An 18,164-nucleotide genomic window follows, 5' to 3' on the forward strand; every position below is an offset into this window, starting at 1 on the left:
AACGGCAGAGTCAATGACAGAGGCTACATGTCAGCCAGGGGGCAAGTGGAAATAAAGAGAGAGAAAAAGAAGGACCGGATGGAGAAGGAAAGACAAGTGCCTCTTTCCTTCCCTGCGAGCCAGATGAGTCCATCCCCTTCCCTTTTTAGTCGCTAAGCATTTATCCTTAGAGTTAATTTGATACGTTATTCCATCTCTCCCTCTCTCTCTCTCTCTCTCTCCCTCTCTCTCTCTCCCCCTCTCTCTCCCTCTGTCTCTCTCTCCCTCTGTCTCTCTCTCTCTCTCTCTCTCTCTCTCCCTCTCTCTCTCTCCCTCTCTCTCTCTCTCTCTTGCTCTCTCTCTCCCTCTCTCTCTCTCTCTCTCTCTCTCTCTCTCTCTCTCTTGCTCTCTCTCCCTCACTCACTCCCTCCCTCCCTCCCTCCCTCCCTCTCTCTCTCCCTCTCTCTCCCTCGCTCTCTCTCTCTCCCTCTCTCTCCCTCGCTCTCTCTCTCCCTCTCTCTCTCGCTCTCCCTCTCTCTCTCTCCCTCCCTCTCTCTCTCCCTCTCTCTCTCTTTCTCTCTCTCGCTCTCTCTCTATGTATATTTCTCTCTATCATTTAATTTACTACCTTCACTCCTTATTCATTTTCTATTTATTCTTATTTCTTGATTCACCCCCTCCCTCTTTCCTCAGGCTCTTCTCTCCCATGCATGACCCTAGCCTCTCCCCTGAGCCACAGACAGAGAGTGAAAGATGAGGTGACTCAGGGCTCAGAGAAAGACAGAGAAACACACGGACCGAGATGAATTCTATAGAAGACCATTGGACAGCCTGTGAGCTTGACAAATGATGGAAAAGGCTTAATCACACCAAGAGAGATGTGTTATGAGTGGAGGACAATTGTCCATTTACCCCCCACTGTACAACTACTGATAAATAGGCTTAACACATGGACACATGGACACACAGACACACACACACACACACATTTGACTGCTGATTCTCACACTCCATCTGCTGCCTGAGGGTTACAGTACCGGGAGAATGCTAACAAGAATCTTGAGATTGTAATGCTGCTACCCATACAGAGAGGGTAAGCCCATGGATATACTAAAGGTGGTGGTTGGGTACCTCTAATAAACAATACAGGCCATGAAATTAATGCGCAAACTCTGATTTTACACATATTAGAGCATGGGATTGGAAGCTATTGTTGGAATGTGTAAAAGTCCGAATATGGTCCTAAAATGGAAAAGTACATGACATGTTAAGTTAAAGTAAACAGTAAAAAAAATAGTAAAATAGTGGACTTTTTATACTGAGGTCAGTTTATGCCCTAATTCCCTAGTGATTTCCCAACAAGCTTTCTACGTATTTTACTAACTCTGAGTAACAATATAGCTTACATGTAAAAATGGATTCACAGATCCAAATCATTAATTTGTTTTGTACCAAGTGCTGATTGCAATCATTCATTTCAAACGTGTCAGGGTATTATTGATATTTAATCGTTCAAATTTGTGTGTAACGACGAATACTCTAAAAAACATTCAAAACATAGTCGTAATATGTCATTTTTATTATGATAGTTATTATCTTTAGAAAGGCTGTCTGGGGTATGTCAGAGAGGAGCAGAGGAGAGTAAAATATGGGTTTGTTTTTCCCTGAGACATGACTGTATAGGAGTCCACAGCCATGACTCAGGGTTTGCTATGAACTCATGTCATTTTACACTACAAAGCTATTTGTCATTCATTCATGATGTTTACGAGCATACCAGGGATGTGATCGTCTTTTATCCCATGCTGACTCCAACACACACAGGTGCAGCGATCAAAAAGGGCTTTTACTGCACGTCTGTCAGTCTATACGGTATGTCTGGTTCCCTAGGCCTTTTCCCTCTGTGAGTGTGTGTCTGTTTGTGTCGATCTGTTTGTCAGCCTGCCTTGTTACCCATGATCCTTTCCCCACCCTCTGTCCCACCCTCTTATGCCTTCTCCACAACTCAACGCCCGTTTTCTAATGGTTAGAAAATGTAGAGATGTATATTTTGCACCAGTTGACAATCCTAACTTTGCCCTATTTCATAAACTCCTCTTCAATATCTCTCTCAAGAGAAACCTTTTTCAGATCCACATATTTCAGAAAAACACATTCAAACACACACAGAGATACACACACACGCTCTTTTAGATTCCTTTTTGCTATTGCCTTCAGTGAAATGCACTGTAAGTTGAGGAATACACTCTAAATCTTGACACATCATTTATAGGCCTATATAATATAATGATGATGATGAGTATGATGATGAGGACAATAATAACATAAATTATAGTATAATTTAAAAATAATTATGATATTAATCATTAGGAATATGTAAAAAAAAGAAATAACACTACAGAATCTCTGTCTTCCAAATAGTGTGAGAAATTATTTGAAGCTACTTGTTTTGTTTTCTCTTAATTTATTATTTCTGGTAAATGCTTTCTATACTGCTCAACTTGTCCTATCATTTCTTACTTCCTCATCCCAGTGAAACTCCTACACATCAACACACACTCTTTACTTCTTTAGTGTTGTTGCCTTTCAACAACCTTCCAATGGAAATGATTGAGCGGTAGTGTAGGAAGCATTACGTTCTATGATTTAAAGAGTATTTTAGGACTAGTAATATAAACATATGATGAATATATACAGTATGAGCAAATGTATGCAGCGATAAGAGGTATTTATGACGTTATGTTCAAAATGAAGTACAGAAATATACTGATATGATAGAGTTATAACTAAGGTGTTGAAATAAATGCTGAATAAACTATTGAACTGTCTTGATGTTTTTTCCCTCTCTGAGTCCAATGTTTCTAGGTTCACATAAAGATCCAATCTAGACTGTGCTGTTATGATTGACTCATTTAGCAGCTTCTCCTTCTCCCAGCCCACCAGGGGCCTTATGCCATATTGTTCTCATGTTCAGGATTACTTCAGATCTGGCAGAATGAGGAAAAGTACTTGGATTCATCTGTTGTAATCATACACTGTAGGAGGTAGGGTGGGTCTTTAAGAAGTGGGTAGTCAGGGAGAAAAAGAGAGAAACCTGATAGGGGTAAATGAGAAGTCATTCCCTGACACACTTGGACGGGTTCTTATGCAGTGGGTTTCCAGTACCCACTGCATCAGGGAAACTTCAACTCTCACTTTGCACGCAAGTAGTGTGGCAGCATGTGCACTATGTGGTCTGGGAGTCTGCGGCATAGTCTCTTATGACAGACAAATCCCAAGTCCCATCAGAAAATGGAGTGTTGCAAAAGTGCAGAGGGTGAATGTGACAGTTCACGGGGCCACCCGTCACAAACACACTAATAAGCTCCCATGATGCGGTGCCACGTTGACACAACGCTGTGACCAGTAGAGGGTCGAAATGAACTTCTACAATTCATTAGCACCATATTGAGAGAGGGAGGGAGGGAGGGAGGGAAGGAAGGAGGATGAAGTTTCTTCCAGCTGTTTTTGTAATAGACTATACTGTAAGAGTTGTAGAGAGAGAGGGGGATAGTGAGAGAGCAAGAAGAGGTAGGCGAAACGAATCATCTGACACTGAGTATCAAGGAAACTACGAGGAGAAAAAAAGAAGGGATGGGGAGACTTGGATAACAACAGCAGAAAACAGCAAGATCAATTTGACCAACAGTGAAATGAGTATTAGGATAGAACAGCCCTGCTAACAGCGGAGGAGTGAATGGTAAGAATGATCTTTATTTTCCTCTTGCTCATCAATCATTGTGTGATTTTTATGCAAATTCACAGTCTTTGTCTTACTTTTGCTGGATCTGCCTTGGTGACTCAGTCTTTCAGATCACACTGGTGTGTGTAACTTTAAGTGCCAGGGAAAATTGGGTCAGTGAGTGAGGAGTGAGGAACATGTGTTGTGGGAGAGGCATTCGGAGAGAAAAGAGAGACGAAGAGAAAGGGAGAGAAAGTTTGAACGGCCCTAGAACTAACAATTGGCCACTTGAGTAGTCACTGGTGATTCAGAGAGAGACATGTAAGTGATGGTTTCTCCCAGGCATGGTTTTTATTTTGTCATGTTTGAATGAGGGCTTGATCATTGTAATGATTTGAATATGACTTGAATGTATTTTTATTTGAATAATAGTCTATAATACTGTTCAGTGTCGTGAAACTGAGCCAAGACAAACTAGCCAATTGATACTCAAAAACCCCAGTCCCCTACCTACTTTACCTCTGCATGCTGAGGAAGAGATTGGGAGAGACAGACATGTAATAAAACAAAGTTGCTATAGTGGGACTATATTTAAAACGGAACAACAATCCTGTGACATGTATCAACAGTAGGCCGCCTGTACTTTTATTTCATTACATAGAAGACCAGCTGAGGGAGGGAGAGGGTGGATAAGCACAGCAGCAAGGGGGAGAACTGTTCTGAAACAAAACCTCGGTTATTTTCTTCCTTCGGCGTTAGTCTTGTGATGAGGTGCGGTTTCACACAGAGGAAATTATCACTCAGCCAACAAAGTGCCAATGTGTTAGGGAGACAAATAGGCCTGTAAGTGTCTGAGTGCTTGTGTGTTGGTGCATGGATCTGTTTTTATCTTATACTGTTCAGAGTACCTCTTATACTGACATAACCTCATATATTTTCCTTAGTTGGGTCATAACAAAGCTGTGTTAATTATTTCAAACAAAGCTTTGACTTAGAACTACAGTAGGCATATTATTTGTTTGCTAAACCCAAACTCTCTCCCCTCGCTCTTTGTTGTCATGTTTTCCATGAGCGTGAAAGGGACGTGTGAGAGGAGAAGATGGCTCGGCTAATTGTGAGGGAGGCCGTTAGTCAGAGCCAGGGAAAGATGACCTTTCCCTCCCTGTTTATTTTGGGACAGCAGCAGGAAGAATGTCGAAGCGGGTGTTCTATTCCTGCTGTTAGATTCCAGTCTATAAATTCCAGTCTTGGAATGACACTCCCCTTACTCACGATGGGTTCAGATCAGAGGAGGCTGATGAGAGGCGCTATAGAAGGATGGGCTCATTGTAATGGCTGGAATAGAATTCATGGAACGGAGTCAAACGTGGTTTCTATATGTTTGATGTGTTTGATACCATTCCATGTAATGTGGCTCATATAGCTGCACTGCCACTTTCTCGTGCTTCGACCGCTCAACCCCCTCACATGTCCTGGGCCGTGCGTTCCGATGTCCCAACGGCCGCCATCCCACTTCTGACAAAAATCTAGAGAACTATGGGGCAGGGAAGCGAACTCGGATCGCTGGTATGAAAGGCAAACACCCTACGCATCGCGCCAATAGGGTTAAAACACATGGTGGGAATTGTAACGTGGCACCTGTAGCGAGGATCACTACAATATACAGTACTTCATGTAACGATGAAATCTCTGTGAAAGTACTGAAGGTTGTTTATGATCTTTTCCTCTGTTCTTCAAAGACATCCCCCAAAATGTCGACGCTCCCTAGAGAACCCCATGAGGACTCCAGGATGCAGAGCTTCTGGATGGTGAGGAGGAAGTTACAGATACGAATATAAACATTACAATTTTACAACAGTCTGTGACTACCATTAACTGATTTTCTATGTGTTCTCATAATAGGAGAGTTGATTCTATAGCAATACCTCTTTCTGCAGTTCCTCCTGATCCTGAGCAACTCTTCCCTTCCCCATCCCTCTCTCCCCCTCTTCCTCCCCAGCCAGGGAACTATGAGCGAACTGTCCGACGCACTGACCAGTCCTTCCATGCATGTAAAGATATCATGGCCTGTTTCAATGAGAGGGCCAAAGTAGAGAAGCATTACGCCCAGCAGCTCAGTGAGTGGAGCAGCAAGTGGAAGGCCATAGCAGACGCCCGTAAGTGAAGGAGAACCGGGGACTTCAGTACTGGACTTCGATACTATGGCACTCATTATTAACTATCAAAACAATGAACAAATACTCTATGACCATTCTTCCTACCTGGTCTTTGTATTATCAATCAGGCTGTTCTCATAGACTAGACGTAACATAGTAAACGAAAATCTGGGACACTCAAATTAGTATGATACAGTATGGTATGTTTGGTATGGATACATAAGACAGAAATGTACATAAGGCAATAACACAAACGTCTAGCAACCCAAAGGTTGAGTGTTTGAATTTCATCACGGACAACTTTTGCATTTTAGCTAATTAGCAACTTTGCAACTACTTACTACTTTTTGGCTACTTTGCAACTACTTAGCATGTTAGCTAACCCTTCCCCTAATGCTAACCTTAACCTACGGTAACTCCTAACGTGAACATCTAGCAACCCAAAGGTTGTGTTCGAATCTCATCATGGAAAACTTTTGCATTTTAACTAATTTTTACTTTGCATCTACTTAGTATGTTAGCTAACCCTAACCCTAACCTTAACCCTTTAACCTAACTCCTAACCCTAACCTCTAGCCTACCTAACGTTAGCCACCTAGCTAACATTACCGTTAGCGACCTAGCAACCTAACTAATGTTAGTCACAACAAATTGAAATCCATAACATATCATACGTATAGCAAATTCATTACATATTGTACGAATTGCAATTTGTAACATATCATATGAATTGTAATTCGTAACATATCAGATGAAATGGATGATGGACATCCACAAATGAATGCATACCATACCAAATGTAACATATCATACTAAATTGGGTTTCCCTGGATTTTCGTTTACTATGTTAAGTTTACCCATGAGTCCAGGTTGCATCAATCTAATTAGTTATTATTCCCTAATCAGTTAAAAGTCTTATCTCCCTCTTTTTGTCTTTCTCTATCACCCTAGGACCGCTCTATGGCTCCCTCATGAGGGCGTGGCAGTGTTTCTTCTCCTCCGCTGAGCGTCTGTCCATCCTCCATTCCTCTATCTCCCAGTCCCTCGTTACAGAGGAGGGGGACAGAGTAAAGAGCTGGCAGAAGGAGACCTTCCCTAAGAAGATATTCTGTGGATTCCGTGAGACCTACAAAAATGAGACAGAGTTTGCACGCGCTCAGAAACCCTGGGCCAAGAGGCTGGGAAAGGTTACAAAACCTATATGTTAGGTGTACATTAAATCTTCATGAACCGTCCAAATGGGCTCGCATTTGTGTGTGCTGGGGGGATTGTACTATAGATGTTAAACTTCACAACCCTATTGCTTGATTACGAGGAAGTCAACTTTATGCCTAAATGTTTCTCTACAGTAGTTTAGTTTCACTGTAATCTAATCTCCAAGGCTATAGACAAACATTAGTACCATGCAAGGCTTACCCATTGCTGGTAAGATTAGAATCTAGGTGATCAATTCCTGAACACTCAAAATATATTTTATGTAGCCTACTGTATGCGGCACACACTATTATAGTGATTGAATTACTCCTAAGGGAGGGGTTATTTTAACCAATGGCTATGAGTAGCAGAACTGGGTTCAAATACTATTTTAAATCATTTCAAATACTTTAGCTGTGCTTGATTGAGAATCCTTTTGCATTGAAACCAATTAAAAAGTCCCAAATGTGCAAACCCCACCCACTACTTGGCACTCCAAGGCAGGCTAAAGCAAACACTAAAAGTATTTGAAAGGATTAAAGTAGTATTTGAACCCATGTCTGATGAGTAGTGTCATGTTCATGGAAGCAGGACATACAATGTTTTGCATATTTTTACCCATATGTCGTAGCTGGAGAAAGCCCGCGGTGCATACCATAAGGCTTGCCGTAAGGAACAGATTGCCATAGACAGAGAGACGCAGGCCAAGGAGAACACAGAGCTGAGTCCTGAGAAACTGAAAAAGATCCAAGACGCTCGGGAGAAGGCCAGGGAGGAGAAAGACAAAGTAAGAAAAACTCAAAGGCTACTAACTCACAACTGCTAAATTTATATTCATTCATCTGAGAGTGTGGGATGCTCAACTAGCCAGATATGGAAATGTTGCACTTTCCTAATCCCATGCCCCCATCTGGTAGACTGTTTAATGGAATGTTTCCCACATACAGTTTCCTTTTATGGCAGGGCCAAAACTGTGTTATTGTAATCACCACAGTAACCACCTTCCTTGTTATTGTTAGGCACCATCTTTGTTTATCCAGTAGTAAATTATTTTAACTTACACTATATATACAAAAGTATGTATATATAGATCACCATGTGCAATGCGAAGCGTCGACTGGAGTGGTGTAAAGCTCCCCGCCATTGGACTCTGGAGCAGTGGAAACGCGTTCTCTGGAGTGATGAATCACACTTCACCATCTGGTAGTCCGACGGACAAATCTGGGTTTGGCGGATGCCAGGAGAACACTACCTGCCCCAATGCATAGTGACAACTGTAAAGTTTGGTGGAGGAGGAATAATGGTCTGGGGCTGTTTTTCATAGTTCGGGCTAGGCCCCTTAGTTCCAGTGAAAATAAATCTTAACGCTACAACATACAATGACATTCTAGACGATTCTGTGTTTCCAACTTTGTGGCAACAGTTTGGGGAAGGCCCTTTCCTGTTTCAGCATGACAATGCCCCTGTCCACAAAGCGATATCCATACAGAAATGGTTTGTCGAGATTGGTGTGGAAGAACTTGACTTGCCTGCACAAAGCCCTGACCTCAACCTCATCGAACACCTTTGGGATTAATTGGAACGCCGACTGCGAGCCAGGCCTAATTGCCCAACATTTTGTGGAAAGCCTTCCCAGAAGAGTGGAGGCTGTTATAGCAGCAAAGGGGGGACCAACTCCATATTAATACCCATTATTTTGGGATGAGATGTTCGACGAGCAGGTGTCCACATACTTTTGGTCATGTAGTGTACAATATATAGGGACAATGGCTGAACCAGAAGCGCCCATTCATATACATAAATTACACATCCAACTGGGCACACCACATCATTTCAACTTGGATAATTTGATAATATTGGGTTGAGATATTGATCAATGAGATTACAACCTATATTCACCCACTCAAAAACACAGCCAAAAGTTTGTTGAATTTCCAAAGTGTGATCAGTAGGCTTTCAACCATAGCACAACCAAATTCCAATGGAAACACAATGTCAGATTTTTGGTTTAGTTGTTACCCAAATGTCTATCACTGTCCTTTCTACCATTTAAAAGCACTGCAAAGTTAAAATGGGAATACAATTTCAGATATTTAGTTTATTTATACAACTGTTTAATGTGTTATCACTGTGCTTCATCTAATAGAGGAACCAAATGACCTGGATTTCAGTTGAGATTACATTAAAAGTACATGGTGCATGTGATCAATGCCATTTGAGAGTCTGCGTAGATTATCACAGCAATTGTGAAGATCTCCACAGACCGGCGATGACCTATGCAGGCTATCTTGAACATGCACGCTTTATATGATTAAATAAGAAGAAATGTGTAGTTTCAGTAACCTCGAAATGTGGCCATGGATGTGTTACTCATTTTAAAGTAGAATGTTTACTGTATTACAAAGTAAAATTGAGTTGTGCTTGGTTGACAACTCAACCAAATATCAACATTTAAAGGAGCTGTATTTACTGCTTGGATAGTTCCATCTGAGCCACTAGCTTAATCCCATTCTTTAACTTGTATTTTTGGTTGAATTGGAGATGTGAATCCAACATATCATTTGTTATCTTGTCGACAAGTTAATAGGCTATTTATTGTATTTCAAAAGTGATATTGAAGAGTGTTTGGTTGTCAACGCAACCAAATATCAACATTTGAAGGAGATGTATCTTCCGCTTGGATAGTTCCATCTGTGCCACTGACTTAGTCTGGCTTTATTCCATTTTGACTACAAATTAATAATTGATATGTTGGATTGACGTGTCCATTGCAACCAAAAATCTAAGTTAAAGAATAGTACAAAATTAAATCAAACTTGAAATGCACTTTAAATGAAGTTTGATTTGATTTATTCCTATTCTTTAACTTTTGGTTGAGATGGAGACGTGAATACAAAATATAAATTATTCATTAAATTATGAATTTGTAGACAAACTGGAATTAAAGCTAGACTAAGTCAGTGGCACAGATGTAACTATACAAACAGAAAACATATATCCTTCAAATACTGATATGTGGTTGTGTTGACATCCAAACACAATTCAATATCACAAAATATCATTACATTTGAAATCAACCAGCGCTTGAAACCCTAGACCTATTGTATTGTCTATTTTTAGTTACATTCTGGGGTGAATTGAACGAATAGCTTTTGATGACTTTGCAAATGCTATATAGCCTTAATAGCAGCATTGATGATACATGAGTGATAAAGTATGGTCACATTTAATTTGCTCTGTTAAACCTACCCTTTGGAATGACTTCGATAGCAACAGTGAATATATTTAGTTTTTAAGTGGAGATCGCTCAACAATCATTCTCATGATAGCACATTGGAAATAGTCAGTGACAAATATCATAGCTAAGGGGGCTGGGCTTGGTTAAAACCTTGGATGGCAGACCAAAGGGTAGCTGTAGAAGATGCTGCCCAGCCTGTTATTTTTTTCTGATAGTGGATATAACGTTGAAGATCTGACCTTGTTTTAAAGGTAAAAATTCGACATATTTCATACAAGGTTTTCTGCGTTGGAAAATGATTTCCATGATGAAATGTCATCCTCAAAACAAACAGCAGTTGATAACTTTTTTCAAATCCAATGTATTTTCCACAGTCTTTGGTGGCAAGCTTACACAGTCTTTGGTGGCAAGCTTACACAGTCTTTGGTGGCAAGCTTACACAGTCTTTGGGGGCAAGTTTACACAGTCTGGTGGCTAGCTTACACAGTCTTTGGTGGCAAGCTCACACAGTCCTTGTTGGCAAGCTCACACAGTCTTTGTTAACAAGATGTGTTTTGATGGTATGATATGACTGCTCTGATGTTATGACAGGTCCGCGAGAAATATGAGAAGGTGTTGGAGGATGTAACGTCCTACGCTCCTCGCTACATGGAGGAGATGGAGGCCATTTTTGACCAATCGCAGGAGGAGGAGAGGAGGAGGATCAGCTTCCTCAAACAGGCCTTCCTGTCCATCCACAGACACCTGGACGTCACCAACAATGAAAGGTACAGGAGCCTCCTCCTTCTGTCTCTCTCCTCACTCACGTGGGTGCGTGCGTGTGTGCGTGCGTGTGTTTCAAGTTTCAAGTTTTATTGTCACATGCACAAATACAGTAAAATGCCTTTCTTGCAAGCTCTTTCCCAACAACGCAGTAATTGATATCAGTAGTACTATTTAGAAAAGTTAAGTAAAAAAAAAAAAAAAAAAGATATATAAATAATAAGAACACAAGTAACCTATATACAGCGTCAGTTCCAGGGTCAGTGCCAAAACCATATTTACAATGTGCAGGGACACTGGAGTGGTAGGGGTAGATATGCATAGGGGTAAGGTGACTATACATCAGGGTATATGATAAACAGAGTAGCAGCAGCGTATATGATGATTGTATGTGAGTGTGTGTGTGTGTGTATAGAGTCGGTATGAATGTGTGTGCGTGTTGTGTGTGTGAGAGTAAATGGTTTGTGTGTGTGTGTTGGAGTGGCAGTGTGAGTGTGTTTGTGAAATGTCTGTGATGATTTATCTGTACAGTATATTAATATCCTCTCCCATTCTGTCTGTCTCTGTCTGTCAGTGTGAAGATTGTGTACAGTGAGCTCCACCACACCCTCATGTCTGTCAGTGAGACGGACGATCTAAGGTGGTGGAAGAACAACCACGGCCCAGGCATGCCCACTGACTGGCCAACGATTGAGGTATACAACTGTTACTCATTGCATTTACCTTTGACCTTTGCTAGTGTTGATAGGCTTATTACTACCAGCCATAAATAGAGAGAGCTCTGATTACTACTGTATACATTACCATGTGTTGTGTGGAATCAAATAATATGGAGAGAGTTTAATGAGAAGGAAGCACTAACGCTTATCTGTATCATCAGGAATGGGTCCCACCTGTAAAGATGCCGAAAAATAAAAAAAGAGAGAAGAAAGGCAAGAAGGATAAACCGTAAGCTGTGTGTGTGTGTGTGTGTGTGTGTGTGTGTGTGTGTGTGTGTGTGTGTGTATTTGTATCCAACATATTACCATGTTCATTACAACTGATTACTGTAACACTTCAATAAACGCTGAGTCTCAAATACATTTCAGTAAATAAACGCCTGTTTCAAATCAATTCTGGGTCTAAATTAATTGTTTACAAGGTTACCATGAATTACCATGAATTGTTTACAAGGTTTAATGTTTGATTTGTTACATAAAATTATTCAGTAATGACTAGAAAAAATGATGGCAAGCATCCCTTTTTATCCTCAGTAAGAAACTGCTAGCCATTGGCTGCTAACAGAACTTCTAGCCAGTGGTGTAAAGTACTTAAGTAAAAATACTTTAAAGTACTACTTAAGTAATTTTTTGGGGTATCTGTACTTTACTTTACTATTTATCTTTTTGACAACTTTTAATTTTACTTCACTACATTCCTAAAGAAAAGAATGTACTCTTTACTCCATACATTTTCCTTGACACCCAAAAGTACTCGTTACATTTGAATGCTTAGCAGGACAAGAAAATGGTCCAATTCACGCACTTATCAAGAGAACATACCTGGTCATCCCTACTGCCCCTGATCTGGCAGACTCACTAAACACAAATGCTTCGTTTGTAAATTATGTCTGAGTGATGGAGTGTGCCCCTGGCTCTTCGTAAATAAAAAAACAAGAATAGTGCCATCTGGTTTTCTTAATATAAGGAATTTGAAATGATTTATACTTTTACTTTTACTTCTACTTTTGATACTTAAGTATGTTTTAGTCATTACATTTACTTTTGATACTTAAGTATATTTAAAACCAAATACTTTTAGACTTTTACTCAAGTAGTATTTTACTGGTTGACTTTCACTTTTACTTGAGTAATTTTCTATTAAGGTATCTTTACTTTTACTCAAGTATGACAATTGGGTACTTTTTCCAACACTGCTGCTAGCTAACCGGCAAGCACAAAAACAGTCAACTTTGGGAGTACACACCTCCAGAAGTCGTCCGATCGCCCTCTAGTGGCGAAAGTAAGAGCTGCCGAAAATGCGCAGTCAAAGAGGAGAATAATTATTCTGTCAAGGATCTTTTTTTTTTGTCTTTTTTTTTGGAGGCATACTAAGAAAAAATAAATGTGACACAGTATGTACATGATAACACATTAGTGCAGGAAATAAAGAAATTGATTAAAATGCTGGAAGTGAATGCCGGAATTAAACAATTAACTATGCAAATGAGCAAAAGCTGTGTGCATGAACGAAATAGCAGTGGTGGAAAAAGTACTCAAATGTCATACTTGAGTAAAAGTGAAGATACCTTAATAGAAAATGACTCAAGTGAAAGTCACCTAGTAAAATACTACTTGAGTAAAATTCTAAAAGTATTTGGTTTTAAATATACTTAAGTATCAAAAGTAAATGTAATTGCTAAAATATACTTAAGTATAGAAAATAAAAGTATAAATCATTTCAAATTACTTATATTAAACCTTATGGCACAATATTCTTGTTTCTTACATTTACGGAAAGCCAGGGGCACACTCCAACACTCAGACATAATTTACCAACAAAGCATTTGTGTTTAGTAAGTCCGCCAGATGAGAGGCAGTAGGGATGACCAGGGATGTTCTCTGGATAAGTGCGTGAATTGGACAATTTTCCTGTCCTGCTAGGCATTCAAAGTGTAACAGTGTCAGGGAAAATATATGGAGTAAAAATGACATTATTTTCTTTAGGAATGTAGTGAAGTAAAAGTTTTCAAAAATATAAATAGTAAAGTAAAGTACAGATACCCCCCAAAAATACTTAAGTAGTACTTTAAAGTATTTTTACTTACATACATTACACCACTGGGAAATAGACACCTGGCTCAAATAGACGCCTTGGCTCTAATAGCCTGTTGTGTTAAGTGACTTAAGCAAATAAATGCCTGGGCAATTAATTGAAGTTTTATGGTAATACATTTTTAGATAAACTCCCTTATTCATTCTATCGTTCCTCTGTCCTCTAGTGTGATGATTGGAGGAGTGAAGGTGCGAGCTCTGTATAATTACGTGGGAGAGGAAAGTGATGAGCTGTCCTTTAAAGCAGGTGACGTGACCATTAAAAGAAAATAAAAAATTATGTCTAAAGCATTGAGAGACTACAGTTCCTTTTGCCAGTCCAATGTCTGAAGGGTATCATCCAGAATCGTGTCTGTTTCCATACCTGTATGATTCAAGGTGAGGTGTTCCTGAAGGTTGAGGAGGAGGACGACCAGGGGTGGTGCAGGGGGATGCTGGACGGAGGGATGGACGGCTTCTACCCTGCCAATTATGTTGAAGTTGTTGTGCAGTGATGTCATCCTGCCACTCTCAAAACTCTCAAGCGTTATGTCAGCAACTTATTTTATGAAATGTGCATGCCTTCATGGAAAAATCCACTTTGGTGCAAAATTTCTTTGAATTTTGATTTGACTCTGAAATTAGAAAAAAATAACCATTAACATAAAATGTTAACGCCCACAATGTTATAATCATCATGCTGAAATGTGTAATGTTACCATACCTGAAAGCTGTAAGATTATGCGTATTATAGATGATTGAAGGACATATAGCATTCTTAGTAAATAAAGTCCTACAACTGGCATTGGGTTGTATTAGAAAAATAAAAGTCCTAACTCTTTACTAAGCTTATGTTTCTGTCTTTTTTATACTGTCACTAAAGTGTTGCTATATGTTTGAAAATTAAAGATCAAGCCATCTCCTATGCACACATTTAGATAATGACTAATCTTTAATATATATGTATATATACTGTATATATATACAGTGGGGGAAAAAAGTATTTAGTCAGCCACCAATTGTGAAAGTTCTCCCACTTAAAAAGATGAGAGAGGCCTGTAATTTTCATCATAGGTACACGTCAAATATGACAGACAAATTGAGAATTTTTTTCTCCAGAAAATCACATACCTGTATTAATGGCACCTGTTTGAACTTGTTATCAGTATAAAAGACACCTGTCCACATCCTCAAACAGTCACACTCCAAACTCCACTATGGCCAAGACCAAAGAGCTGTCAAAGGACACCAGAAACAAAATTGTAGACCTGCACCAGGCTGGGAAGACTGAATCTGCAATAGGTAAGCAGCTTGGTTTGAAGAAATCAACTGTGGGAGCAATTATTAGGAAATGGAAGACATACAAGACCACTGATAATCTCCCTCGATCTGGGGCTCCACGCAAGATCTCACCCTGTGGGGTCAAAATGATCACAAGAACGGTGAGCAAAAATCCCAGAACTACACGGGGGGACCTAGTGAATGACCTGCAGAGAGCTGGGACCAAAGTAACAAAGCCTACCATCAGTAACACACTACGCCGCCAGGGACTCAAATCCTGTAGTGCCAGACGTGTCCCCCTGCATAAGCCAGTACATGTCCAGGCCCGTCTGAAGTTTGCTAGAGTGCATTTGGATGATCCAGAAGAGGATTGGGAGAATGTCATATGGTCAGATTAAACCAAAATAGAACGTTTTGGTAAAAACTCAACTCGTCGTGTTTGGAGGACAAAGAATGATGAGTTGCATCCAAAGAACACCATACCTACTGTGAAGCATGGGGGTGGAAACATCATGCTTTGGGGCTGTTTTTCTGCAAAGGGACCAGGACGACTGATCCGTGTAAAGGAAAGAATGAATGGGGCCATGTATCATGAGATTTTGAGTGAAAACCTCCTTCCATCAGCAAGGGCATTGAAGATGAAACGTGGCTGGGTCTTTCAGCATGACAATGATCCCAAACACACCGCCCGGGAAATGAAGGAGTGGCTTCGTAAGAAGCATTTCAAGGTCCTGGAGTGGCCTAGCCAGTCTCCAGATCTCAACCCCATAGAAAATCTTTGGAGGGAGTTGAAAGTCCGTGTTGCCCAGCGACAGCCCCAAAACATCACTGCTCTAGAGGAGATCTGCATGGAGGAATGGGCCAAAATACCAGCAACAGTGTGTGAAAACCTTGTGAAGACTTACAGAAAACGTTTGACCTGTGTCATTGCCAACAAAGGGTATATAACAAAGTATTGAGAAACTTTTGTTATTGACCAAATACTTATTTTCCACCATAATTTGCAAATACATTTATTAAAAATCCTACAATGTGATTTTCTGGAGAAAAAAATTATCATTTTGTCTGTCATAGTTGACGTGTACCTATGATGAAAATTACAGGCCTCTCTAATCTTTTTAAGTGGGAGAACTTGCACAATTGGTGGCTGACTAAATACTTTTTTCCCCCACTGTATATACAGCTCTGGAAAAAATTAAGAGACCACTGCAAAAATATACGTTTCTCTGGTTTTATTATTTAGAGGTATGTGTTTGGATGAAATTAACATTTTTATTTTATTCTATAAACTACTGACAACATTTCTCCCAAATTCCAAATAAAAATATTGTAATTTAGAGCATTTATTTGCAGAAAATGACAACTGGTCAAAATAACAAAAAAGATGCAGTTTTGTCAGACCTCGAATAATGCAAAGAAAATAAGTTCATGTTCATTTTTAAACAACACTAATGTTTTAACTAAGGAAGAGTTCAGAAATCAATATTTGGTGGAATAACCCTGATTTTCAATCACAGCTTTCATGCGTCTTGGCATAATCTCCACCAGTCTTTCACATTGATGTTGGGTGACTTTATGCCACTCCTGGCACAAAAATTCTTTGTTTGATGGCTTGTGACCATCCATCTTCCTTTTGATCACATTCCAGAAGTTTTCAATGGGGTTCAGGTCTGGAGATTGGGCTGGCCATGACAGGGTCTTGATCTGGTGGTCCTCCATCCACACCTTGATTGACCTAGCTGTGTGGCATGGCACATTGTCCTGCTGGAAAAACCAACCCTCAGAGTTGGGGAACAATGTCAGAACAAAAGGAAGCAAGTTTTCTTCCAGGACAACCTTGTACGTGGCTTGATTCATGCGTCCTTCACAAAGACAAATCTGCCCGATTCCAGCATTGCTGAAGCACCCCCAGATCATCACCGATCCTCCACCAAATTTCACAGTGGGTGCGAGACACTGTGGCTTGTAGGCCTCTCCAGGTCTCCGTCTAAACATTAGACGACCAGGTGTTGGGCAAAGCTGAAAATTGGACTCATCAGAGAAGATGACCTTACTCCTGTCCTCTACGTCCCAATCCTAATGGTCTTTTGCAAACCTCAGCCTAGCTCTTCTTTGCTTCTCATTGATGAAGGCTTTTTTCTAGCTTTGCACGACTTCAGCCCTGCCCCTAGGAGCCTGTTTCGAACCGTCCTCGCCGTGCACTTCACCCCAGCTGCCTTTTGCCATTCTTTTTGTAGGTCACTTGATGTCATCCTACGTTTGTTGAGTGACATTCGAATGAGTTGCCGGTCATCCCGGTCAGTAGAAAGTCGTTTTCGCCCTCTACCGGTCTGTAGCTTTGTTGTCCCCAATGTCTGCTGCTTAACCTTGTTCTTATGAACCGCCGTATTTAACATTTTAAGGATGGAAGCAACCTGACGCTCACTGTATCCCTCTGCCAGTAAAGCCAGAATTGAACCCTTCTTTTCCTCACTCAAAACTTTCCTTTTCAACTCTTTTGGCATGGTCAATAGTTATTTTTTGATTAATATTACTTTTGAGGTACTATTAGCACTGTTTTTGCCACCCAGCTGGTCCTATTGCAAGAGGATAGTGATGACCACAGCAGTGGATTTCATACTTTTCCTCGTTAAAGAAGATTTGGTTCATGTGATCACCTAATCAGTACCTAATTCAGTAGAATGAGGTGTGCCTGTGTTGGAATTCAACAGACACTGGAATGGAATGGCTGTCATACATGTAGAGATGCTGATTTAAGAAAAATGTGCAGTGGTCTCTTAATTTTTTGCAGAGCTGTATATATATACAGTGGGGAGAACAAGTATTTGATACACTGCCGATTTTGCAGGTTTTCCTACTTACAAAGCATGTAGAGGTCTGTAATTTTTATCATAGGTACACTTCAACTGTGAGAGACGGAATCTAAAACAAAAATCCAGAAAATCACATTGTATGATTTTTTTGTAATTAATTTGCATTTTATTGCATGACATAAGTATTTGATCACCTACCAACCAGTAAGACTTCCGGCTCTCACAGAT

The 18,164-nt window shown here is 40.2% G+C and overlaps 2 protein-coding genes across 3 annotated transcripts in view; both read left to right on the plus strand.

The window, feature by feature from the left end:
• The window catches only part of LOC311136793 (SH3 and multiple ankyrin repeat domains protein 1-like), a gene marked incomplete at its 5' end in the record, with an annotated part of 45,260 nt that extends 44,477 nt beyond the window's left edge, over nucleotides 1–783 (plus strand). Inside the window, one exon of the mRNA XM_084171074.1 lies at nucleotides 673–783. Within this exon, the coding sequence (XP_084027200.1) occupies nucleotides 673–736 (64 nt within the window). The 3' untranslated portion in view covers nucleotides 737–783. The remainder of the gene's footprint in view (nucleotides 1–672) is intronic.
• Nucleotides 784–3,493: 2,710 nt separating this feature from the next.
• Nucleotides 3,494–14,687, plus strand: LOC311138127 (protein kinase C and casein kinase substrate in neurons protein 1-like). Of its 2 annotated transcripts, none has more exons than XM_084172793.1 (10): nucleotides 3,494–3,718; nucleotides 5,440–5,508; nucleotides 5,700–5,856; nucleotides 6,808–7,043; nucleotides 7,682–7,837; nucleotides 10,880–11,055; nucleotides 11,625–11,745; nucleotides 11,931–11,998; nucleotides 14,031–14,110; nucleotides 14,242–14,687. In XM_084172793.1, the coding sequence occupies exons 1-10, from the start codon at nucleotides 3,716–3,718 to the stop codon at nucleotides 14,355–14,357; spliced, it is 1,182 nt and encodes a 393-aa protein (XP_084028919.1). In that variant the 5' UTR covers nucleotides 3,494–3,715; the 3' UTR covers nucleotides 14,358–14,687. The 2 variants fall into 2 exon arrangements, with proteins under 2 accessions (XP_084028919.1, XP_084028920.1); XM_084172794.1 differs by lacking the exon at nucleotides 3,494–3,718 and adding an exon at nucleotides 3,921–4,021.
• The last annotated feature ends 3,477 nt before the right edge of the window (nucleotides 14,688–18,164 follow it).

Source organism: Coregonus lavaretus (assembly GCF_964263955.1).
Source record: "Coregonus lavaretus genome assembly, chromosome: 1".
NCBI lineage: Eukaryota > Metazoa > Chordata > Actinopteri > Salmoniformes > Salmonidae > Coregonus > Coregonus lavaretus.